Source organism: Electrophorus electricus, chromosome 6, assembly GCF_013358815.1.
Source record: "Electrophorus electricus isolate fEleEle1 chromosome 6, fEleEle1.pri, whole genome shotgun sequence".
In the NCBI taxonomy this organism is placed as follows: Eukaryota; Metazoa; Chordata; class Actinopteri; order Gymnotiformes; family Gymnotidae; genus Electrophorus; species Electrophorus electricus.
In genome coordinates this window covers 14,414,190-14,440,104 of record NC_049540.1, presented here as the reverse complement: position 1 = coordinate 14,440,104, position 25,915 = coordinate 14,414,190, and the positions used below count along the sequence as shown (strand labels likewise).

Below are 25,915 nucleotides of genomic sequence, written 5' to 3'. Positions count from 1 at the left end.
TTACAGTGTTTCATTGTTATTCACACTGCTTGTTGTATGGACTTTCTGTTCTAAAATTGTATTTCTTGTTCCCATAGCTTAATAAAATGTAATACTGCATCTCAGGACATGAATATGACAGGAATAAGACAAATGTGACCTGGTTTGATTCCAGTGCTCTCTCAAAAATTATTTTTATATTTCATCTTAATTTCCAAAGGATTTCCTATTTCCCTGTTGAGTGGCAGCTTCTAGTTATTAGACTGCTTATTTAGGAACAAATGATAACAATGTACATTCTTACAATCCTGACTGTCTTTCAGATTCATCTAATTAAGGATAATGACAGGTAGAAATTCAGAGACTACAGATTATTACTATGTATGCATCATACAGCTGTTATATTCTTTATATTATTTCCTTGAATTTAATACTTGCATATGAGAAGGGAATCAGAGATTTTATTTTATGAGAAGACCTCGCAATAATGGGGCTGATATGGAAAGATTCTTGTGATAAAAAATTCAGTGAAGCCCTTTTTCTTTAATTCAAAAATTAAAGGCAGATTTTAGATTACACAATAATATATTATGGGCAATAATATATTATTGAATTCCTATTCTGAACCTACTCCTGGCCTCAGCCAAAAACAGATTATTATGTACCGAACCGAAATACCGAATGTGAAAGTTGTGTAACATCTCAGGGACGTTACATATGAACCGATGCAACCGGTTTGCTAGCTTGCAAAGTAGCAGTTCATGTTTAAGCCACTCGTGCACAGGCATTCAATCGCTCAAAAGCGGAGAGGATCGTTCAGAGGGCGGAGTATGCGTAGCGTCCGACGACGATGCCGTTTGATGGACGTGGCTGTCTTTCCCCGCGCCTGGGAATGGGTTCTATTCGCACTGCAGTCGCTCGGGCGGAGTCGTCACGATTATAGAGTGCACGAGCCTCGTCTACAAGTTAGGAAATTAGTGTAAAACGCAGTTTTAAGGTGAAATATATTCAATAATTGACCATTATTTCGGCAAAAAAGGCATTACCCGAAGTGGATTTTCTTAAAGTTGGATTCAGATGCATGTTACAAAGCTGTATTTTCAAGCTAACCACTTTTTACAGAAAGGAAAGATTTTTTCGGCCCGACTTTGACGGGTTTTATACAAGTTAGCTATCAAAGTGAGTATCTCATGCTCCATTCTCGATTTTCCTTGTACGTGCTGTTGACTGTTTTCATTGTTATCCAGTGTGTTAGCATTTTATTCACTTATTGGCTAATTTACGAACACGCACAACTTTTATATAGCCAGCTATGTTAGCTAGCCTGCGTTAGCTAAATTGTCAACCTTCTTGCCAAGTTCGAGGCTCCAGTTGACTGGAACAGCTTGTTCCCATGACGATGAGCACCAGACACATCTGAGCGCTTACACTGTGTTTTAAATGCTGGATCTGTTGCATGTGTATGTGCTGTATTGCAATTAACTCGTAGTGTTCGCTAGTGTTACGTAGGTTATAAGGTTGTTAGCTAGCTAGCTGGTTAACTCCATAGCTAACTAGCTATGTATTCTCTGTTCTGTAAAGACCACACAAAGCTTAGCCAGTGCTCAAGCTAGGTAGCTAGCTAACGTGGGAGCTAACCCTAGCTAAGGGAGCATGTTTGTATATTTATTTATCTAGCTTAGTTATTTCAATGTTGGCAATAGAGCGTAGTTAATAATATTGAATGCTGACATATAGCAACAGTTGGCCTACTCGAATGTTTTATTTTGAATGTTGTGTATTTTTATTCGGCTATAGCATTAGCTAAACTATAGAAGGTTGAGATCCAAAGCTGGTAAAATACGATAGCTAGAGAAAGCTTCTCAAATGTCTTAGCTAGTTACATTAGCTTGCTAGATAAGCTAAGCTAACACTAGATTTCTCAAGCGTCATTTGCTGTATCTCGTTACATAGCCTGCTTAGATTATTAGCTAGATAGCTAAACTACACAGACATTAACCACTTGTACTACATGGTGTGTTCCTGAACTGGGGTACCTTTAAATATTCTTGCGTAATCTCAAAAAAAGAAGTCTAAATTTCTGCATGGCGACTTGTACACATATGTCTCTACGTTACTTACACATGTATTTAGTTGTAAAATTGATTTCGGTGCTTTTTTAATATGCTGTAATCTAAATTAAATATCTTGCTTGTTATATGGTAATGAAACAGTATTTCCTGCTACATTTTCACTGTTGCGTGTTGGACTAAAAAAGTCCTATGAAATTAGACGTTACTGTCTTTCAGATTCATTTACGTTCTTTCCGCTGTAAAACTAATTGTATGAATGCAATATATATTTATTCCCCACTAAAACCATTGCTGTGACATGCAGTAACTAGTTTGTATTTGTAAAAAATATAAAAAATATTGAAGTAGTTGTATTTTGCTTTATAATTGTTGTAAAATGATTAGTTTTAGGAGATTTGAGGTGATTTGCTTTAAAAAAAAAAAAAAAAAAAAAAAAGAACCATCCAAATAGACTTTGTGTGCTCTGCAGTCCTTAGAAAATGGCTTCTCTGTGTTGTAGGTCGTGGCTGCTTTGGCTAAAGCACTGGATCAGACTTTTCACTGATGGGAACACTGTGTCTGAAGCACCGTGAAGGTGCTCGAGAGCTCTGGAGAATCAGTTTAACATAGAGTACAAACGACGGACAAAGCACGACTGCACCATAACATTTGCGATTATAGGGAAATATCTTTCACACTAGATCGATAACTTGTTATATCCATGAAGTGGATAAGAGAGGGCATTGCAGAGAACAGGTAGGAGGTGCAATAAAACCCAACCCAGTTTGACAGTTTTTTTGCCAGCAAAACATAAGTAATACTAAGAGATCAAGATGAGTGCGGAAGGATATCAGTACAGAGCCCTCTATGACTACAAGAAGGAGAGGGAGGAGGATATTGACCTCCATGTCGGGGACATACTCATAGTGAGTAAAGGTGCCCTACTAGCACTTGGCTATAGTGAAGGTCTTGAGGAGAGACCAGAGGAGGTGGGCTGGCTGCCTGGTTATAATGAAATGACTCAGGAAAAGGGGGACTTCCCTGGTACCTATGTGGAGTTCATTGGTAAGAAGAAGATTTCCCCTCCAACCCCAAAACCAAGACCTCCAAGACCCCTGCCCGTGGCCCCAGGATCAGCCAAGGATAACCCAGACTCCGAGCAAGGAGGTGAGTGTCCTCTGCTACAGCTGAGGTTTTGCATGGTTTCTACCTTAAAACTGCAGTTGTCCACCATTTTGTGCAGCAGTGGGAAAGATTGGTTTAGTGCCCAGGAAACTCTTGAGGTTCTTTTTAACTAAGCCCCTCTTTGGGACTGATTAGTCAGTCTCCATTTGTTTGATTTTATGATATGAAATGATGGAGTCATAATAACATAAGACAAACACAACACAATTTAAACAAATCCGTTCATGTACACACCAGATATCACTCCCTAAAATACTTACCCTGAACCCCATTTTATCAAGTAGTGACCAATTTTATACCGTATATTTTCAAGAGTTTATAGTAGCTTCATGCAAATGTTCCTGATTATTATTGAATGCTTATGTTTTGACACGGGTCATAATTGCAAACATGACAGGAAGTCTGGGGGAAGGCCTGTCCATTAGAGTCTACCGTGTAGTAGTCTGGGGTTTTGGGGGCTATCTCATTTTATGCAGCACAGCAGTTGGTGATCTAGCAATGTAGAGCTTCACACGACCCTTCTGTACCTCCCCCAGGAGGCTGGCACAGAGATTATTACAATATTATTGCTCTTCTACCCTGGTGTCAGAGACGTCTCTGGGTAATTATTGTAAGGATTAAGATAAGAAAAGAAGACTTCGGATGTACAGAGGGTAATGTCTACTTGGAACTGTTTCCATGTCTTTCATAGAGCTGTAATGTAACCGACCTTCTGCATACAGTTGGAATTGGTGGTTAATGTTTCTAAAAGTGTTCTTGGGTTCATGGTAATTTCCACTCGCACACGAGGGCAAACTCATGGATTGAACAAATTAAAGCACACGCACCATGCCCAACCACCGCTGTGCGGAGTGCGTCACCAGGTTTCTTCTTTCGTACCATGCATTAGGTTCTGATTAAGTAGCACTGGAAGAAACAGTGTTGCCATGGTGGCAAAGTGACTGGAAATGTTTTGATCGATAGTCAGAACATTGGAATATAAGCGAGATATTGCTGCTCAGTAATCATTGGTAGTAGTCAGCCTCTACTTCCTGGCCACTTGTGGTAGATTTTCTTTCTTTCTTTCTTTTTGAGTGTTTGCTATTTTTAGGTGACACAGCCCAGACCCTGTCAGCCTTCCCCAGAACTATGAAAAGTATTGTGCAGATGTTCTGACATTTTTGCATTGATTCAGTGCAGAAGACCCTGTTTGCTAAGAATAAAGACATACAGCTTTAAATATACTGTCAAGTGTGTCCAGAGTTTGGGGTTAGGCTTACAGAGGGTACAGTACACTTATAGTATTGATAATGGAGGTTGAGCTTTCGGCGCTCTCCTGAATACAGACCAGAACCTGGAAACAATGCAGCTGGCTGAGGGTAAGAGCCAAGCACACTGTGGGTTCATGCACCTGGTACCTTCTACGAATGACATGACTCCTTCATGTTTTTTTCTTTCTTTGACATATAGATAACATAAAATAACCTGTCTCTAAGTTGCAAAGCTTTATTCCTTTAAAAAAATTATATGGTCTGTATATTAGGCTAAACTTGGTCATTCTAAGTGAAATTCATTAATGAATGACAGAAGTGACTCCTGTCTTGCTTTTTTAATGCAGTATTGTTTTTGCAGAATGTCTTGAATTTTTGTTATTACTCTTTGCAAATGCGCTATTAGCTGCCTCCAAATCAGTCCATTTTTACATTGACACTAATCTGATGCCAGTTCTTAATGACTAAGTTTGATGTTCTGATGCTGGAGGCTATTAAAAAAAAACCAAACATGTAAAGTTAAAAAAAGAGTCTCCACCCAGTGACAGGTTCCCCTGGGGTCCTGTAGTCTCTGTGGGATGTGATTTGTGAAATTCCTATAGGGTCTGGCAGGGTTACGGTCCGCATGAAGGCTGGCAGTGTTGAGTGGCAGCCCCAGAGCTCGGCGCAAGGCTGAATGTGGCACCGGGAGAAGAAAAGTCTCTGTGTTTGTGTGGGCGGGAGGGAGGCGGGGAGAGGGGCTGAGGCCTGCAGCGGCGCGCTGGGGCCTGGGGCCGCAGCCTGGATTCTTGTTGCTTCACAGCGGTTGTGATTTATTACCTGCCACTGAAGGATCTGGCGGACCTCTCTTGCTTCTCCTTTTGGCCCCTCTTTCTCTCCTCTTCTCTCTCTCCCCTTCTTTTCATGTTTTGATAATGTTGCTGGGGCCGGGCCCAGATAGGGGAGGGGGAGAGGGAAAAGTTGGAGAAGAGCAGAGAGGGAGGCCACGAGGGAAAGGGTCAAAAGCAGGGGCTTTGCTCTCCCTTTCTGGTGGTCTCTCTCTCTCTCTCTCTCTCTCTCTCTCTCTCTCTTTCTCTCGCTCATTCTCTGAGCCACAGGGGCTTACTTCAGAGAGCAGCAGATGTGGAATTCCAGCCCGTTCCGGCTCCCGAGCTTTTAAAAACACTAATGTGCTCCTTTCTGTGGGCCTCAAGAGTGAAGGGCTGTGTGCCTAGGCCTGGCCAGCAGCACCCAGCCCTGCACTGGATTATCCGCATTCACAAATGCTCCCTTTTTCAGTTTACTTTTGAAAGTAATTTGCATCAAACGCACACTCAATTTAAAACCCCTTTGTTCAGTCAAAATTGTCTATGCTCCATGTATTTATTAAGGCATCTCCAAATGCTTACATCTGATTTGGATACAAATAAAACCCAATCTGATTAAATAAACTATGATAATAATGATAATAATAACAAGGACAGAATGTTATTTCTTGGTAGTTCACAATCTTGCGTCAGTTTACTTATGTTGGTAATGCACAGCTGTGTAATGTGCTTTTGTGTGCTGTCCCCTTACATTAAAATCTGACATCCAGCAGTCATTATTTCTGTGCAGAAATATGGGGGTTGTGCACAACTTTAATTGTTCCCTGAAGGCCAGTGTTTGTAATGCAGAAAAGTCATGCACTTAACTGTAACCCACATCAGATAAGAATTAATAAATGAATGCACATGAATGAATAGCACAAACCAATACGAATATCTTTGTGGCATCCACATGTCTTCAGCCGACGTCCAATTGCGTCTTATAGGTAAGGTCATCATCAGTGTCTTCCCACACCAGATGGAAAAAAGAAATTCTTTTATTATATGGATTTGCAAATTTCTCTACTTTTAAACAACAAAATGTCTTCCAAAATGCTCCCTCGCTGATGGCTTTGGTACTGAGACATGTGCTGCCTCTCTGTAGCTTTACACCATTCAGTGCAGCGATCGTTTAGCCTTTCAAACCCCCCTACCCCCAGTTCTTTAAGAGTGGAATCTCCCTACTCATCATTTTAAAGGATGAATTCCAGCTGAATTCCAGTCATATTTAATTGAATGCTTCCAGCTTAGGGTGGCTTTATTTTTTATTTAAAAACAAAAAGCTGCATGTTGGGCGTGAGTTAACATGATTGCTGAGCCATAATCAGGCAGGAGCCACTTGAGTGCTCTGATTGTGTTCAGCTCTATACACCATTGGAATGGCTATGTATGTGTAAACAGCAAATGAAAGTAAACCACACCCACCTCGTCAGCGGCTGCATGTTTTCAAAGGTTTGTGCTCTGGCGGTATCTGATTTGCCTCACTTTCTAGTGTATTTGCTGTTCTCCATGCACCGTTGTGCTTTCGCAAATAGAAGTTGGTGCTGAATATGAGCGGTCCATTTATAGGTTTCATAATGGACTGAAAATGCAGGGCCTTAGTGTTCATTAACATAGTTTATCTTCAGCTTTTAGAAAGTGGGCAATTTATAAGTTTTTATAAGACCAAAGAAAGTCTGTAAGTCTGCCAAAATAATTTGATGATATAGTGATAGTATAAACAGTAGTTGCCCCAAAGGTAATATCTTGTTGTAGCTAAGATAGAAGTTATAGATATCTGTGCTTCTGAGGATGCTTCTAAAATGGAAGTGATTAAACTTCCGCTTTGGTAGAGCAGAACTAGTTGCTCTATGCAAGTCCATGCAGGGCCTCCGTGCTTTGTCACGCACAGAGAAATCCAACCCCCCCATCTCTGAGTGTCAGTGCAAGGCCTTTATTTTATGGGGAAGAGCAGATCAGAGATTATTTACCTCGAGGCAAAAAAAAAAACCTTGCTCAATTGCAAATCTTAGTTTAGTCTTTGTCAGTAAATCTTGTGGAGGTAGGCTTCAATCTACAAAACTGAGGTAGGCCTTTGTTTTTGCTTTTAGTACAGTTTGTAAGAACAGCCTTCTTTGTGCTGAGAACGCACTAAAGATTTCAAGTATTTAGGTTTGAAGGGAAGAGAGAGGTTAAAAAAAGCCTTTCATGCGTTCAGCCAGACAAATTGCTAGTAGAGTGCCCTTAGTCATGCCTGAACACTTAGAGAAGTGCTTGCAGTAAACTGAAAAACCAGAGGGGGAAAGAGAGGGACTTGGAGCTGGTAGGGCTGAGAGAGCGAGAAGACGGCAGGGTAGAGAACATGTTGCATAGCTAGAGTTTGAGATAATGTAGCTCTCCTTTTCGGGGGCCTCCTCAGTGCTCGGCTGAAACTGCTCTGTGGAGCTGAAGTTAGGCTCTCTGAGGGGAAATTGTTGCTTGGCTTCGCAAAGAATGTGCACTTTCCCTTAAACACAGGAGTAAGCAGCTAGGGGGGCATATCCTCATGTCCAGCCTCCTGCCCAGAGCACAGCAAAATAGATACATTCTAGCCTGAATGAACACACACACACACACACACACAATTCCCAAGGGGAAAACCCTAACAAATGCTCAGGATTGCAGCGTCTGTCCAAGAAGGTCCCCCCAGGCACTGGTGGTTAGGCCAGGGCTGGACTGCAGTTGTGATCATAATGACACGCTTTGCTGTTCAGCAGCCCATAGAGCATGTGCCCAGTGGACACATTTTGCATTGTGCTGAACCAGTACAATTTTCCCTGTGTGCTAATGGCAATGTGCATTCAAACCTGCTGTAGCAGAAGCATTGGCCATGCCCGGCGGTGACCGCATGCCTGCCTGCCCTACATGCACTCCCCAACATGCTCGCTTACACGCCTGCCCACACTTCACTCCACCCTTCTCGCCTTCCCATACCCAGCTCGGAACATGCTGTACCCTGCGGGCCTCAGCGTACTCCCAGCCTTTTCATGCTTTGCCTGGTGCAGGATAAATGGGTGTGTTCTGCCGCTGCAGCTGACATCTCTGGAATACCCAGAGCTCCCGGCATTGCCCCCTCCAGCACTGCCCCAACTCCTCTGAGTCAGAATATTGCTGTTCCAAATGCACACTAACAACTACACGACTTCCTATAGTAATGTAACAGCCAAAAAAAAAAAAAAAAACCCCAGCCATGAGTTTGAGGAAAATGGAAAAACTGGCTGTGATGGGAGGTGGTAATTTACTACCCTCCCCCTTTTTTCCCCCTTCTTCTTCTGTGAATGTGCAGTCAGGTGCCCCTCCCAGTGACCCGCCCGTGCTGATGGGGCCCTGTGCGTGCGAGTGTGCACATGTGCCTTTCATTACACGTCCCCTCCAGAGATGCAGGGCTGAACTGGCAAATCTTCTTACTGGAGGCCGAGGACGACTGTTCAAGGGATTAGCAGCCTATTGCTGGGAGGGGAAAGAGAAAAGGAGAACTGAAATCTGCACATGGATAACTAAGTGTGATGCCAAGATTCAACCTCTTCTGTCATATTTTTACACTGGCAAAGAGCTTTGTGACCTGACCTGTCTGAATGGAACACACACTTCAGCCTGAGAGCAGACAGAAACTGAATAGCCTACCTGTTTTGTCTCTTGTTTCTTTTACTTTAAAATTTATATCCCAGTATCACAGTGTGATGTGCCGGCCCGTGCAAACCTTCCCATATTTATTACTGTGAAACTGCAAGATTTTGTGTTGGTTTTTCAGAAACAGCTGAGCTGAGTGTTAATTTTTTTCCCTTGGAAAGGGTTTTAAACTATGTTTTCGGTGAAAAGAACAGGTGGTTTTTATGTTGCAACACGGTTAAAGTGCATTAAAGTAACAAGACACTGGCAGTTTTCAGAAATATTGACATGCTGTTCTTTAGAAAACAGTCCATACTGTTCCTTGAATGCACTGTAAGTTCAACTGTGTTTCAGGCAGCACATGTTTAATGGAATACTCTGGTTTTCAACCTAAACAGTGTCTACTGATTCTTTAGAGTATGACTGGTTACTACAAAGAATTTTGATGTGTTTTCCTATACTTGTAAAATAAGAGGAAGCCCTGTTGGCTCATTTATGTAGTGCTAAAGTGAGTGTTGGAGTCTTCCTTTAAGAACTCCTGGGCAATCTGAGTGGAATTTATTTTGTCTCAATCTAACAAGCAGTGTTTCACATGATGGTACAAAGGAAAATATGGTTAATCACTTTAACCTGAGGTACCTCCAAAGCCAGAATATTCCTGCCCCGACTCTCCTGATCCAGTGAACAATGGCTTTATTATAATGTGATGCTTTTAATATTTCCACTATCTGTGCTTCATGGCTGCTCTTCCGTTTTTTCATCTCTAGGGGGAGACGTGGTGGCATTTTTCAAATGGCTGTACTCTGGGTGTTCTTTTGTAATAAAACCTAATCTGGTTTGCATGGAAATTCTTAAAATATTGTTGGTTTTGACATACCTTGAAGATTGTTGTTGTTAAGCCATCAAATGTTGTTTATCATGTCCTCAGTGTCCAGTGTGACTGAAGTAGGTACAGTTAACCCTGTGTGCTTTGCTGAACATGCATAAATATCTACTGTAACTAGCACTCCTTTAGAACTGAATTGGAACAGCAGCTATGAACAGTGACTGTCCGGGAAGTGAGTTGACGTGACCAGTGGGGAGTTTGAACCATTTTCTTTGATTATTTATGTACGCTTCATCCTTGGAAACCTGTCAGGTGGATGTGTCACAACCGACAGAGAGAGAGAGAGAGAGAGCACCAGCTAGATTGGGAAAGCAGGTTACATGATCGGAACCCCTAATTTTAACTCGTGAGCCATCTATCTTTGTTCTGGCCATGCTGTGCAGTTCAGAAGGTTCAGCCACCGAACCAGACGACGCTCAACCACACTGGCAGCTGCCCCACGGCTTCCGTGTCCTGTAGTTCCTGTCTCCTCCAAACCTTATGGGACGTAAGTGGGAGAGATGGCTTGCATACTGCTCAAGGCTTGTGCTTACTTGCTCATGGGGCCCCTCTTCCTCCTCCTGCTGTTACCTTGGCAACCAGAGCCAGAGTGGCTTCTCTTATTGGTCGGGTGAAATTGAGCTCATCCTGCGTCGCCTGTTCGATTTGATTGTTCCCTAACAACACAAGCACCTTGTCCTGCTAGGAGAGTGTCTTAGATACGTGATGGTAAAATACATATTTAAAAAGGACATGACTGTAATTTGGTTTGGCCATGAATGATTGCATTAGCCACTTTTTCTACTTGGCGCCTCGTCCTGTTTTGAAGCATTTTTTGTTTTTGTTCTGTTGTTGTCATTCCAGAGGGCCCTCATTCCAGCTTGGGCTTTCTAGAACCTCTGAGCAATTGCTGGAGTGAGTGCAGATGTTATACTCCCTTTGTGTGAAGTCCTGATTCTCTTAAAACATAGGTCAGCACAAGAGCATGCATAAAGAACTGTCTAATGCAGGGTAAAACTTGATGTAGGCATTAGGATAAATGACTTTCTGCTACCATCCTGTGTAGTGGGCCATAGTCCTGTGCAATCACCACCTTCTTTGTCCACTTGATCGCCAGTCTGAGCAGAGGCCTTTCGGAGAAAGTATGAGCCAAAACATTTCAGCAATTTTTCTTGGTGTCATTCAGTCGGAGTGCCCCGAGGGCCAGTGCTATCGGGTCACTGCGAGTTCCTGGGAAGCAACCCAATCCGACTTCTCTCCTGGTCAGGCCATGAGTCTGCCACCACAGGCTTTCACGGGGAAACAAACACAGGGTGCTCACCAGGCCGCCTGCTACTGAAGGCGGTGCTCCAGAATAGAAATGGGCTTGCAGACTTTCAGTCTGGCTGCTTGCTTTCTTTTTTGTATCTGTTTTTTTATTTTAAGTAATACACACTGCCAAAACCTGCCAGTTGCAAGTTTTGGTACTATGGTAACAGCCCTTTTGGTTTTGAGTTGTGGTAGCATGACGACAGCATTTTTAGCTTTTGTAAACCATACAGGAGGCTCCCAGGGGTTGTTCCCTGCCTGTATCATCTTTCTATAGTTCTGTGGGGGAACAGTGAAAGAGAACTGTCAACAAACAATACAGGTGAAGAGTGGTAGGCTATAAAGGATGAGCCCTGTTGGCCATTTGTGAAGATGGCCCTAAAGTGGAGTGGACATGGGTAAAATTAGCACAGCTTTTGTGAAACCGGCTTCTGAGAACCAACTGGCTCGTTCTGGCCAGCAGCCGTGGATAAGGTGTCTGTCTGGGCTAAAGGTTGCACCTTGGATGCATGCAGGAACAAGACTGATGTCTGAATCTCTATATGAGGATGGCCTCTTGATCTCAGTGTTTCCATACTTCTTAGAAAATGAATAACCTGCATTGCCAGCCCCCTGCTGGGTCTGACCTTCCTGCTCACTTGCAGAAAGGGGAAAAAACATGTGCTCTCAAACCTTTCATGTACTTCTTGGTCAGGCACTTTGGCTCTAATGCCTGAAGCATCTAGCCCTATCATTATTTGTAATGACCTAAATGACTGGTCCTCTGTACATGGAAGGTTTTCCTCTTCTAGACCAGTCAGTTTCAGCACTGATTGTGAATAAGCTACCGGGGGGGGGCAGGCAGGCAGGCATTTTTCCCCCAACAATTTTAATGCTGAAAAGTTCAAAATGGAATGGACTGTAAAGAGGCCCCATTCATAACGGCTCCTGTTTAACTGCAGCCACCTCCAATCCGAACAGCCGACCCTTTGAGAGCTACCGGCCTCCTTAAACAGCCGCCCTCATGTCCAAATAAAGCAGCCCACCGGTTGCCTGCTACTCTTTGAAGCGCACACCTGCGTCCGAGCGCTCCTCCCGACCGCCAGGTTCTGCCCATCAGCCGCTGTTTGCTTAGCCTCCCCGGCCACCTCCACTCCCCACTTAATCACATCCTTCCACTCGGTGCCAACTTGCACATCAGGCCTCCTTCTTTCCGCCAAGTCACAGCCACAGAGCACACTCGGGACATGCTGTCCAGAAATGTGTGCCTTCGCCCCCCCCCCATCGACGCGATGAATAAACCGATTAAATGTGGCTTTTCAGAACATGCCCTGCCCTGGCGGCATCTGGGCAAAAACCCCTGCTGTGTATAGAGGGTACAAAATGGTCGACATCGATGTCTGACGAAGCGCGGTGGGGTTGTAGGAGCAAGGTTGTGCTGGCTGCTGTTGCCAGGCTGTTTTAATAGTTCTCTCCTCCTTCCCCCTGCAGGTTCCAGCACTCTGCTGGAGTTGTCGGAGCAGTTTACTCCTCCAGACGTGGCTCCGCCCATGTTGCTCAAACTTCTGGAGACCATCGAGAGAAAAGGTGAGTGTCTGTTTCTCCCTCTGCCTCTCCATCTCGCCTCTGTCTCTAGACCCATCGCATGTCTAAGCTAAACCCCCTCCCGTTGGCAGGTCTGAACAATCCAACCCTCTACAGAAATTTCACTGCCGGCGGTGGCCTCGACGTGCGACAGAGCTTCGAAGGTGGTGAGTAACCTTAAGATCCATTTACTCCCAAAAGCTCCTACCTTCCCTCCTGCTGGTCTCTAATAAATTGTGTCTGAAATAGATCCCCCCTCCATGGACCTTGAGCAGCTGGACTTGCAGATGCTGTGTGATGGTCTGAGACGATACCTGCTAGACTTGCCCCAGCCCCTCATCCACAATGCAGTCTACAGCGAGATGGTACACATTGCCCAAGGTGAGAACATGCTGTACATAGCTCTCCATGCCAAGCAATATATCTATTTGTGGCAGAATTTAATCTCACAATTGAATTTATAAGAGATCCTGATATCAAAGCCAGAGAGAAACTTTGGCAATGGTCACCCCCACTGCTGATATTGTGTGGCAGCTGCCACGGGGGGTGCTCTTGTTCTTGAAGCCTCTTTGCTGCAACCATAATCGTTTAGCACCATGAACCTTTCAGTGATCCCCACCAACTGCTTTTAGTTGCTGCAAAAATGTTTTTTTTTTTGTTTTTTGTTTTTTCCTTTGGCATATTGGCCCAGCCCAAAGCCAGGCTTCTGCTGATAATCTGGTATGTTGCATATTGCCAGACTGCTACATGTTTCAGCAGTTATGTAAATATGTTTCAGTTTTGGCAGTTATTTAAACAGCCTGCAACTCATTGTGAACCCACTGTCGGGTTTGAAATATGCAATGAGATTGCCGAATCTGCTCATGTACTATAGAACAGTGTGTCCCTGAGAGAAAACAAACTCACTTTCATCAAAGTGTGAGAGCAAGAGGAAACTTATTTTTTCTATGTCTAGTATGGTTATCATGAAGTCACATTGCACAGAACAGGATATCTGTGGTTAATAGGACCTAAAAAGACTGCACACTTATCTCTAGCATCAACCAGTCAGCGCGCAGTGTGCCTTACTCTCCTCCGTCATTGTCACATTCGTGATCTTTGTGCGGTTTGAAACTCTCTGAGCACAGGTTTCCACCCAAGTGCTGTAACACTCTACTTTAATCCCCACCTCTCTCATATACACACACACACACACACTTTCTCAGTGCTCAGATTACCTTTGTGCTTAATTCATGCTCCAATCGCTAAGGTGAGGCAGTCACTAAAGGATTTTTTTAAACATTCCCAAAGAGTTAACATGTCTGTCTGTCTGTCTCTGTTTTTTTGTCCTCTTTCACTGGTCACAGAGGTGCAGGGCTCAGAGGAGTGCGCGCAGCACCTGCGGCGGGTTGCCAGCTCTTCGGCGATCCCTCCCCAGTACTGGCTGACACTGCAGTCCTTACTGAGACACCTCACCCGTGTATGCCAGGCCTCTGCTGGGAACCTGCTGAACGCACACGCCCTCGCCGAAATCTTCTGCCCTGTGCTGTTCCGGCAGCAGACTGCCAGGTTCCCCCTCATACCTCACTCTACACACTACACTCACAACCCCTGCCGCACATACATGCATGTGAGGCTGACGTGTACAAAAACATGCACCAGGTAGAATCCTAAGATGTCATTTGGGTCAGGTTTTTTGTGGTTAGGCTCCGGGTTTTTCCTGCTCAGAATAGTCCTGCCAGATACTCCCGTCGTGGACCTTGGCTGAGTGTTCTCTCTCCTGGTCTGTGTTTGCAGCTGCGAGCCTAGCCCTGAGGCCCATGTCCGCATCCTTGAAGTCCTGGTGACCAGCGAATGGAGCAGCAGCCAGGCAGCTCCAGGTAAAAGTCACTACCTCTGCACTCACACTCCATTTGGACTCTGCATAATCGTTCTGCATTGCCTGTGTGCCTGGGGCACCTCTGCCCCGGCTTTTTAAAGAGGGCAAAAGGAATGGCATAGATAACGTGAGGCATGTGCGGCGCTCTGTGCATGAGGGGGCAGACAACCCATCTTCTGGTTTGAATGTTGTCTCTGCAAAGGCCTGTGCAGTGCGAGGGCCTGGCTCTGTCACATGGGCCCTCTGTCCACTCCCTGGAAACACACCCACACACAGCCAACAGATCAGCACCTGGGCATGATGCCCATATCCTGATGTCACCCAAGTGCTATGGCTGCCCCAAGCCACATTACAAAGGGTGAGACATGTGACCGAGCTTCAGATAGATGAGTTGCTGCAAGGGAACTTCTCAGATAAAAGGGAAAAACAAAAGTGTACGGATTTGGTCTGAGGAAGGACGCTGAGCTCTAATGGAAGGTGAACGCTGGTGGCAGCATGCTGCTTGATTTGCCCAGGTAATTAAATCTTTAATTATTTAAGGTGCATTGCAGAACATTAGCATTCCACTCCCCCTGCCTCTGTGGAGCAGAGCTGAACAAAAGTTCTGAGGACAACCCAATTTTCGCTAATGTAGAGATGGGACTGTTAATAAAGTGGTGCGTGCATGTGTTTGTGCATGTGCACCATTGGTTTAAACGTTTTATTACCTATTGGGGGATATTTCTATCCTCCTCCTGGTGTAGGCCATGCTCAAGCTGTCAGTAATTTGCACCTGGGCTGAGCCAGGCTGCGCACGCGCATGCGCACACACACACACACACACACACACACACACACACACACACACACACACACACACACACACACACACACACACACACACACACACACACACACACACACACACACACACACACACACACACACACTGGCTGAGCCAGACTGAACATACGCACACTTTCACTCCCCAGCTTGCTGTTTGGGCAGCTTGGTTCCTTCCTGTGATTTGCACGTGTGCGCGCACACACACACACAGACCCCTAAGAGGGTTGCTTCAAGAGCTGCCCCAGGCTCAAGTTCGCTGTGTCTCATTTACTTGCCTGTACATGACTTGGTCTCTGCACATGTGGCAGTGGTGTCTGAAATTATGTATGTTGCCATGGGCAGGAGTGCACGTGTTTTTAGAAGTGTGTTTGTCTGTGTATGCTTCTGTTCGTGCGTGTGTGTGTGTGCGCGTGCGCGCGCGCCTGTCTGTTCGCTCCCAGTTACAGGCGGGCTATTTTAAGCCGGTAGCCAAGGACCCACTTAAATTTGGTTGGCTAGAAGTGGCGTCTTCTCCACAGAGCGCTCTTGTTAGCTTGCAAGCACTGGCCACTTGCACATGCGTGCCCCACAAAAATACACCCGCTTTCCAGGACGCCACTCCTCCAGCCAGCCTCCCTCCCAGCACGCTAGAATGCCTGGCTCAGCAAATACTTGAAGCAAACCGAGTGAATCATAAGAGCGGTGCTGGTGAGTTAGCCCAGTTGTGAGAGTGCGAGCATGCAGCAGGGCTGCAATTCCCAAAGAGCCAGGTCCAGCAGCACGGCAACTGTTAACCAGCCACCCCAGGCCGGCCTCCCTTACACAGCCTTCCCTCGTGCAGTGCCCAAGCTATCGGTCAGCAGGGCTCCAGGGGCTGCCTGCAGGACTACAGTCACTGCTAGCATGTCTAGCCTTGGCTGAAGAGCTACGTGGATGTACCAAGTCACTAAATCCAAGGAATTGGACCACTCTTGAGGACCTGAGGAGTGCATTTTCTGGATTTACCACACAAGGAAATACTTTTAACAGATTTCCTCTGGTGATCATGCAGCCAGTTTGCTGAAACAGCTCCAGAACATGCACAATTTACAATGTAAGTGTGGTGTTTAAAGACTGGTGGAAAGTTTGGAGCTAAATTTTTGGTCTTGTGGGTAAAAACAGGAGTTGACAGAAAAAAAAGGTATAAATTGTTACCTTGCTGAGAAAAGGTGTAAATTAGGGCTGTGCTGTCTTGCTGTGAACGGAGTTAGACAGGTTTTTCAAAAGTGCTACTTGGTAGGGCAGTCGGACCCGTTCCCTGTCCCCCTACCTCTATGGGGTGAACTGTGGTGGGGCCACATATATCATCCGTGCCTCAATGTGCACCTCTGTCACAGACGGCTGATAAGTACAGACACCGTGACCACAAAGCTCAGAGCACAAAGAAAGGGAAAAAGTGTGCAGACCGGTTTGGCTGAGCCCGATCTTGCCTCAACACGTCCGAGCATGTGTGGGGAACGAGCTGCATTATTGATTCACTCACCCGTTCAGTGCGTTTTCAACATCAATAACAAGTATTGAGTTGCAAGTGGTATGTCCCTTCTGCAGCTCGTGATGTGCTTTCAGTGCTTTTAAACACAATAAATAGATCAAACACGTCCTGATTCCTGTGGTGTTCTCAAAGCTACTGTCATTTGGTTTGTCCGAGGTTCTTGGCCACCCCTGACCTGCTCTTTAGCTGCCGGGTAGCCTTTAGCTATGCCTCTTCTCTGAGCTGTCATTAAAGAAGTGAGCCTGACAATAGGCTGCGTTCCTAGTGCTTTTTTTTTTAATGCTACTGAGAACTCTGGCTATTTCGGGTGTCTCCCAGGAGCCAGGCCTCTGGGTCATCCCTCCCCCACACCCCTTGGCTTTTGGGATTACAGGCGGTATTTGCAAGCCCTCTCCTGTCTGTGACCTGGCCGTGGGCTTGAAGTTGCAGCTGCCTACGTGCGGCTGCAGCAGCAAGCGGAGGCTCTGTGTGTGCCTGCAAGTACAGAGGCCAGCCTCCTTGCTCACTGAGAGGAGGAGCCAAGGGGACCTGCAACAGAACAGGGGAGGGAGGGAGGGAGGGAGGGAGGAGGAGATAGAGAGCGAGGTAGAGAGTGAGGCACCAGATCCTCTGTTCATTTGAAAGATGCTGCGCCACCATGCACTTCACACGTGACTGTCTCCTCTTGTCGCTTTGACGCCTTTTCTCTGGCAGGCTGTGGATTCCTCACTTATATTTAAGCAGTGGATAATTACTGAATGAGACATCAGACATCTGTTTTTACCGTTGGATCAAAAAGCCAGTGTGCTTTCATGATGACATCATTGCATTTGGGAAATGAACGATATAGTGACAGGCGATGAGGCAGGAGTGGCCAGCAACAGTCCCGCAGCACCATTGGCTGGGGTAAGTGATGTAATGCTTCGCTTGACCCTGCTCTTCCAGGCTTTTCCAAAAACTCATTTTGGAGCTGCAAATGGAGAAATGTAGCATTTGTTGTCTCCACAAGGCAGGGGAATTGTGTTGAATCTCGCCGATGTGCAACGCAGCATTAACCATGAGTGATACGGATTGTCCAGGCTCGGATCGGGGTTCTGGAGCTGACCTGCTCTTTTACATAGAAGTAGACCCACCAGGTAACTGCTGAAGTTGGTGGATAGTGACTGTGTCATTGATTGCAGCCATTGCAGTAGTTCTGGGTGCCCTGTGTTGTTTTAAACAGGTAGTTCTAGATGCACTGTATATAACAGGTTTAATTGCCTATAGCTGACAGTCCACAAGTTGGCAATGAAATTAGCTGTAGTATAATCGTCATGTGTTCTTTGTCTGTTAGTAATGTGAGTCAGTTTCTGTGAGACGGCGGTCTCTTTCTAATTAGGCACACTTCCCAAGGGCTTGTGATCTTTAGTGCGCCATTTTGCAAAACGCTTATTATATTGGTGTTGGCGTAGCTGTATTGATGTGTGACTGCGAGACTACTGGGCTGCTACTGCAGTGGGCTGATAATGCTTAGTGACTGAAGTGAACAAAGAAGACAGTGGGCAGATGAGGGGGGATAAAAATAGCCCATCGCTCGAGCTCTGCCCCTCGCTCCACAGAGACCACACAGCCCCCGCAGCTGCATGTCACTCAGCTCAGCAGCCAATCAGCTGCTGCTGTTCCCTGTTACCAATGATGCAACATGGCCTCAATGGTTGGTTAGAGAGAGAGCAGCTTTTTCCAAGAGCACGCATATACGATCTTTAAGCAGCCTTCTGCCTATGACCGTGATGTCATTGACATTTACTCTGCTTGGTCTTCAGCAATCTCATAAGTGGTTATTGTGCTCTGGTCTGGCTTCACTCCATGTTAGATGTCAGAAAGAGGTTGTGTGATTTAATCAGGCAGCCAATCAGCTGCCTGTCCCACTCTGGGGCTGATTTACTGCTGTATTTCTCACTCCTTCTGAGAGACTGCAAACAGAATGGGGAGGGCTTCTCTCTCTCTTGCTTTTTTTTTTCTCCTGAATGAAATTGATTCTCCCTGACTCACCCTCTGTCATGGCTAGCCTTCCTTCCTCTGCTTAATCAAGTGGAACGGCCGGATCTAGCAAAGTGCAGAAGCTTCTTCGTGCATTAAAAAAATGGAACTATTTCTTAAGCTTGGTCAGAGACATTGAATGAGAGACATGATTTCCTCCCCTGCTGTTATTTGTTTAAGCCTCCAGAAAAGCATTTCCTGTTGAACATTTATAGACTTTCTTCCTGGATGCTGCATAGACATGTCCATGCATATGCACTGGTACTTGCCTGGGCACATTTCTTATGTAAATGACCTCAACTGGAGGCGGTCCATTTGGATGTAAATGGTCTGGGGCTATATTAACCTGCTGGCCTCTCTTCTCCACAGCACTACCTCCAAAGCCACCCAAATCTACCCCCGTCTCTAACAACGGTATGAACAACAACATGGCTCTTCAAGACGCCGAATGGTACTGGGGAGATATCTCAAGGCAAGCACCATTTCTGTAGTTCATCTTACCATTCTCAGCCTTTTACACTGTAAGCGAAACTCAAGACTACGTTTTCCTTTCATCGTCTGTAACTTGGAGGCTTCCTCTCTCCTGCAGGGAGGAGGTAAACGAGAAGCTGAGAGACACAGCTGACGGAACGTTTCTGGTCCGTGACGCCTCCACGAAAATGCACGGGGACTACACCCTCACTCTGAGGTAACATATTACAGTTATCAACTGTCCACTGCTGCCTCCTCTCTCTTCACGCACTAATCTCAGTAAATCTTTGTGTGGCACTCTGATTCATTTGTGTTTAAACTGGCCCACAGGAAAGGAGGTAACAACAAGCTCATCAAAATCTTCCATCGCGATGGGAAGTATGGCTTCTCCGATCCTCTGACTTTCAGCTCTGTGGTGGAGCTGATCAACCACTATCGGCACGAGTCCTTAGCCCAATATAACCCCAAACTAGATGTGAAACTGCTGTATCCTGTGTCCAAGCACCAGCAGGTAAGGCTGGCCTAGGCATCAAAGTGAAGGACATCTTGGGTGTTTGAACTTGCTCTAAACTAGTGTGTGGCATTCCGATGGATGCAGTGCTAAAAATGTTTGATGCTTTGTAGGATCAAGTGGTGAAAGAGGACAATATTGAGGCAGTGGGCAAAAAGTTACACGAATACCACCTGCAGTACCAAGAGAAAAACCGAGAGTACGACAGGCTGTATGAGGAATATACTAGAACCTCACAGGAGATCCAGATGAAGAGGACAGCCATTGAAGCCTTTAACGAGACTATCAAGATCTTTGAGGAGCAGTGTCAGACACAAGAGCGCTACAGCAAGGAGTACATTGAGAAGTTCAAGAGGGATGGCAATGACAAGGAGATCCAGAGGTAAGTTAGAGATGGAATCCGCAGCATCTCAGGTCTAGTGGGAGGAGAGTAGTTGTCATGAGCAGTTCTGTTGTTAACAAATGCCTCACTCTCAGGATTATGGGGAACTACGAGAAACTCAAGTCACGCATCAGTGAGATCGTGGATAGCAAGCGGCGCTTGGAGGAGGACCTGAAGAAGCAGGCGGCAGACTACAGGGAGATCGACAAGAGGATGAACAGCATCAAGCCTGACCTCATCCAGCTCAGGAAGACCAGGGATCAGTACCTCATGTAAGTGCCCTGGCCTCAAAAGGCTCCTCTTAGTTGAATAGAATCTCCTCCGAAGGTCACACGCCCCGGCAGACACTGATCAGGTGCATGCCCTCTTGCTCCACAGGTGGTTGACACAGAAAGGAGTCCGGCAGAAAAAGCTCAACGAGTGGCTGGGAATCAAAAACGAGAACCAGGAAGAGTAAGTGTCAATCATCGCCCGCCCCATTCAACCAAGCATGCTGCACCACCTTACTGCAAGTTCTACCTCCGATAATCATTCACCGTTTTTTGTTTGTTTTTCTTTTAGTCAATATTCGATGGTGGAGGACGACGAGGACTTGCCCCACCAGGACGAGCGCTCCTGGAAGCTGGGTAACATTAACCGGAACCAGGCTGAAGCTCTGCTACGGGGCAAGCGAGATGGCACATTCCTGGTTCGAGACAGCAGCAAGCCTGGCTGCTATGCCTGCAGTGTTGTGTACGTGTCCAACAGCCACAGGGCCCTTGTTAGCCTGGACGTGTTTGAAAACCACATGCTGCAAATAGCATTTTTAAATTAAGTTGATGTTAATTGAAAATGTACTGTTAGCAGTATTACCTAGCTAGTTAATACAAGTTAATGTTAACTTGTTTATGTACTTTGTCATTGGAAAGGTTTGTCTCCAGTAGCCTGCATTTTAAACATACAGTACTTTTGTGCAATATTTTTTCTCATTTCTCAATCCTTTTCTCAGTGTAGAGGGCTACTGTGACTACTGTGAATAAAGGAGCCCTGTGTGTATGAGGTTGTTTAAAGAGTCTTAACACTGCATCTCTCTCATTGCAGCGTGGATAGCGAGGTCAAGCACTGCGTGATCAACAAAACCCCCACAGGTTACGGCTTCGCCGAGCCCTACAACTTATACAGCTCGCTGAAGGAACTGGTCCTGCACTACCAGCACACCTCCCTCGTTCAGCACAATGACTCTCTGAACGTCACCTTAGCATACCCAGTGTACGCGCACCAAAGGCGATGAGATTCCCTTCAGTGGGCGCGCACGCGCAGTCTCTCTCGCCGGGAGTGTAGAGGAGGGCTTCACCTGGCATGGCCATGCCTGCACTCGGCCTTCAGGACACGGGGCTGACTTTTTGTTTCTTGGCCTTTGCACAGCCCCACTGTGGGCTGTGAAAGTGAACCCCTGTAACAAATTTCAGCCACTGAGACTTGAATTTAGTTTTCTTCTTGATCAAGTGGAAACTGCTGAGCCTCTCTTTCTCTTTTTTTCTCTCTCTGTCTCTCTGTCTCTCTCTCTCTCTCTCTCCCCCCCCCAAATGAAAGACTCTGGAGGCCTTGGCCAAAATGGTGCTTGTTCATTTCAAAGCTTTACCTGCTGCTGGAATGTGGAACCCTCTTGATAACCTCTGGATTGCATTTTTTTTAATGCTACTTAGAGCCCTAAACCCTCACGCTACCATTCAGTTTGTTTCCCCATCCCTGTGTGCGCGTGTGGCTGAGTGGAAGTCATGTGACCAAAACTCACAGTACCTGGAAGCTATTCGTTGGTGGTGTTCAAGATGTTGACATGAGAAACTTGTGAACAGACCATGGAATCAGTTGATCAATGTAGCAAGATGGCACTTTTTGAAAACAATATATTCTGTGTTTTCACCTGAAAGACTCCTGTATGGACAATTGAGCACCTGAAAGTCTCATCTCAAAGGAGCAAAACAGAGAGGGTGGCAGATGTGTGGCATTTCCTTTATAAGCATTACATATACAAATGTTTGACTCCGTCCCCTTTACGGACAAACAAAGCACGTGAAAGGGCCTATAATGGACATTCATGCTGTACATATGGACACTGTCAAAAACCTATGTGATAAAACCATATTGTACCAAAAACAAAAAAGTTGCTCATTTCTTTTTCAGTTGTATTCAATCTGCTATGCAAATTCTGTATCTTTCTTCTCTGCAAAGTTATGATTTTATTTTATTGCTACCCATAATATAATTTTTTATGGCTTGAAGCTTTTGTTTTGTTTTGTTTTTTTTTTCATACTGTATGTAAGAGAATATTTTAAGTGTCAAAACCGCCAAGAAAGATGGCTTCAGTTTTACAACAACAAATGATGATAAAGTACTTTATTACAAATTTCTTTATCAATAGCTGATAAGATTAAAGATGATGAGTATTTTATTAGTCTTTTTCACTTTGAGCTCATTTGTTCCTGGGAAGATCCTTGGGGGACTTTAGAACTGCTTCTGTCAATAGTACCCATGTTATATTTGAACATTTGAGCAGTGCAAAGAAATCTTAACATCTGCAATCTAACAAATTCATATCAGAAAACGTTTGCTTATAGTTCACTCTTTGCAAACCAATGACAAAAGTTTATTTTGTGATACATTTTTCACAAATGGAGAGAAAAGCGAATTGATCCTTTGGAATGATGGAATTTGTGATGACCCGTTTTAGATGGTGAAAGAATAACATCCCATTCATTCCTTATCCACATAGTATTTTTTCTGTATCAGAAAACCTGTACTAGTGTTTACATGGATGGATCAACTCATTTTGACTTGGAGACAATACTAGACTGCTTTTCCCATAATACCGTTGATGATTTCAACAGTTGGAAGACAAAAATGAATCCACTTTTTTTCCTTGACTGCCAGCTTTCATGGACACATTTGTCACTGCTGTTTCTTAATTGCTCGTCAGGAATTACAATATTCTAAGCTTTACAACAAGTGAAGTCTGGCATAGTTTTGCCTCCAGCTCGAGTCGTGTCTATATTACAGTTATGCATACAATGATCCAGTGATATTTTGCATAAATAAACATCGTTGTGACACCAGTAATCAGCTTGATAATTCGTTAATGAGCATATTTGTTCTGGTTGCTCAATTGTTTTAGTTTATCACCAAAGCAAGGTCAGTACTAAAGTGATTTGATTTGTTTTAACTAGGCCAGAATGCCTTAAAGTGAGTTTTTCTGGTTTTAGTTAGGTTTTTTGGGGGGAGGGGGGCATCTTTTCTCTTCTTTTAGCTTTCATAAATATAACATTTATCTCATTTAACATTTAGGAACTAGTAAGATTAAAAGAAGAATGCAGGTCGGTCCTGAATGTTAATTCACAGAAATCCGTGATAGTTTTGCATGTCACTTGGTCAGCTGCCACCAGTTAGCATTTCTTATAAAGAGAGACTGAACACTACTGAGTTTGATGTAGGTCTCTGTTTTCTGAGTAAACCTAGGCATTTATATGAAGAGTTGATGATTGATAAAAATAGTAATGGGTACTCTGATATCTGCACTATAGGAGTTCATCACCATGTCAACTGCCTTTGTGGTTTGATCTAGTTGATTCATTTGATGCCCAAGAACTGCCATCAGGTTAAAGTTAAAGGGCCACTTTCCCAAAAGTGTTAAGAACATCTTAATTATTAGACAGGATATTCAAAGTGATACTTGCTCTGACCCTGTCTTTGTGCTGCAGTGTGCCTGGGGAAAGTCCCCCAAGTCCTCTTCATTTGCCTTGAATTCTGCAAGAATTGCATTTTTAGATGTGATCTCCAAGGAGTACTTGGTACGAAATCAGATGATTCAAATGAGAATTTTCTTTGGCCAGATAAAATATTTATTTTCTTTTCCTGTGTTGTTCTAGGGCTTTTTTTCTGCTTCAGCCCTTAACATGGCCTCTCACTCTTCTTAGTTTAATGCTGTTTGGAAAATAGCAGTTGTTCAGAAGCAGCAGTTTAAAGAATGATTTTTCTCATTTGAATCTGTGCTGTATTAATTTACATAAACTGTAATACCAAAACTAACATGTGTGTCCCAGTTCTAAAACCTCTACAAACCTTTAATGGCTTTGTTTTAAATAAAAAAATGTTTTCAGAAAAAAATCTTTCCAGGGCTCATTTTGTCACAAGGCTCTGTACTTGGTAGGGGGTCGACCTCTGTGCTACTGGAGAATTTGAGGTTATGCAAATTCAGTGGTGTCACATGATCGCACACACCATCTATGTCACCAGACCCAATTGAGGACATGGTACTTTTTGTTCTTGGCCTGGGTACAGCTGTCCTCGGTCAAATATGTCGCCACATTTGGTTTTCGACAATCATTTGTCATTTGAAGATAAGGCTTTGCACTCTGATGAGCATCAGCACAGGACTAGTGTAAAGCTACTTGCAATTTATAATGGAAAGACAAAATGAAAATGTACACAAGCATCATTTATAAATGGCAATGTGTATGTTGCAGAACAGAATTAGTTAATTGTAGCCAAAGTTTTTTACAAGCCCAACTTGTCCACTCATGCCAGACAAGTGAAAAAAAAACAAAAAACATCTTGTATTTTTTGCATAACCGTTAACAACAGTTTAAAGCACAGCCTGGCGTAGGGGACACCCAAGCCATCCTGACTGATTGACTGTTGAAAGTATATTTAAAAAACTGAAGATGACTCTCTATATAAAATGTAATTTTGTCAACAATGGCAAGTGCCTACTAAGGGCTTTGAAAGAGTATGCAACAATGCATCATTGTTCATAAAACCTGATCATTTCAGCCAACTGCAGCTGTTACACTTCAGTGTTCCAGCGTGCTGCTGGGGGTCCAGCATTCTGTCTTCTGAATTCTGTACAAACGCACATGACAGCAGTGCTGACCTAATTTTTTCCACTGTGCTCAAGCATTTGGTTGACCATGCAGTTCCTCTTGAAGGCTCAGCTGCTGTATGTTTTAGCAAGAGTACAAGGCCAGGAAGTGGTGAGCCACAGATATGCATAGCATGAAGGCTGCTGTTTTCAAGACTCCCAATCACCAATCTTATTACTTCACCCAGAGATACGCACACAATGCCTGACGTACACGGCCATGCGTACCTTTTGCTATGGGCCATGTGACATGGTATGAAGCCCAGGAATGCACTGAAGCTATTTCCAGCAGGAATGATGGACTCTGTCGACAGTTGCAGCCACCGTGCTTTGAAGTTGCTTGTCTCTGCTGTTTGGTCCTGTTAATCTAAAATTAAAACAAGCTGGACAGAAATGCTGTGCTTTTATTATTATTATTATTTTTATTATTATTAATTCCAAACAATAATGCTGTTCCATGGTATTGCAAATTATGACATTAGGTTTAGAAGCTCAGTTGCTCCAGATTAATAATTGTGACCTTTGGAGCGTGATTAACCGCAGATTTATGACAGCCGAGTTCTTAAATAGGAGAAAAGAGGTCACTGGATTCTAGCTATTGCTTATGGGCACATCTTTAAATCTTTTAGCATAACCCACATTATATTTAGCCCCTCCTTCTAAAGCGAAATCTGCTCTCTGAATGACAGGAAAAGGCATAGCCATCACTTCTGCCATGCAACTGTGGAATCTGCAAGGTGTTGAATCCGGTACTGCCTGCAAATTTGCTATGTTGTTTTTTGGGGTGCCATAT

The 25,915-nt window shown here is 44.5% G+C and overlaps 1 protein-coding gene across 4 annotated transcripts; it reads left to right on the top strand.

Annotated features, from left to right (window-relative positions):
* Positions 1-752: 752 nt before the first annotated feature.
* Positions 753-23,324, top strand: pik3r1 (phosphoinositide-3-kinase, regulatory subunit 1 (alpha)). 4 transcript variants are annotated; one of them, XM_027027335.2, is made up of 15 exons: positions 753-1,158; positions 2,551-3,197; positions 12,581-12,676; positions 12,766-12,840; positions 12,923-13,054; positions 14,020-14,221; positions 14,450-14,532; positions 19,234-19,336; positions 19,454-19,552; positions 19,666-19,846; positions 19,960-20,228; positions 20,324-20,500; positions 20,607-20,681; positions 20,790-20,960; positions 21,309-23,324. In XM_027027335.2, exons 2-15 carry the CDS (start codon positions 2,864-2,866, stop codon positions 21,496-21,498), a joined length of 2,187 nt encoding a protein of 728 aa, XP_026883136.1. In that variant the 5' UTR covers positions 753-1,158; positions 2,551-2,863; the 3' UTR covers positions 21,499-23,324. The 4 variants fall into 4 exon arrangements, with proteins under 4 accessions (XP_026883136.1, XP_026883139.1, XP_026883138.1 ...); XM_027027337.2 differs by lacking the exons at positions 753-1,158; positions 2,551-3,197; positions 12,581-12,676; ... (2 more) ...; positions 14,020-14,221; positions 14,450-14,532 and adding exons at positions 17,465-17,751; positions 17,855-17,981; XM_027027338.2 differs by lacking the exons at positions 753-1,158; positions 2,551-3,197; positions 12,581-12,676; ... (2 more) ...; positions 14,020-14,221; positions 14,450-14,532 and adding an exon at positions 16,037-16,428.
* The last annotated feature ends 2,591 nt before the right edge of the window (positions 23,325-25,915 follow it).

Coding starts and splice junctions, on each gene's coding strand:
- pik3r1 (XM_027027335.2), top strand. CDS start 2,864: ATGAGTGCGGAAGGATATCAGTACAGAGCCCTCTATGACTACAAGAAG. Junction 3,198..12,580: donor CCCAGACTCCGAGCAAGGAG/GTGAGTGTCCTC, acceptor TTCCCCCTGCAG/GTTCCAGCACTCTGCTGGAG. Junction 12,841..12,922: donor GCGACAGAGCTTCGAAGGTG/GTGAGTAACCTT, acceptor TGTCTGAAATAG/ATCCCCCCTCCATGGACCTT.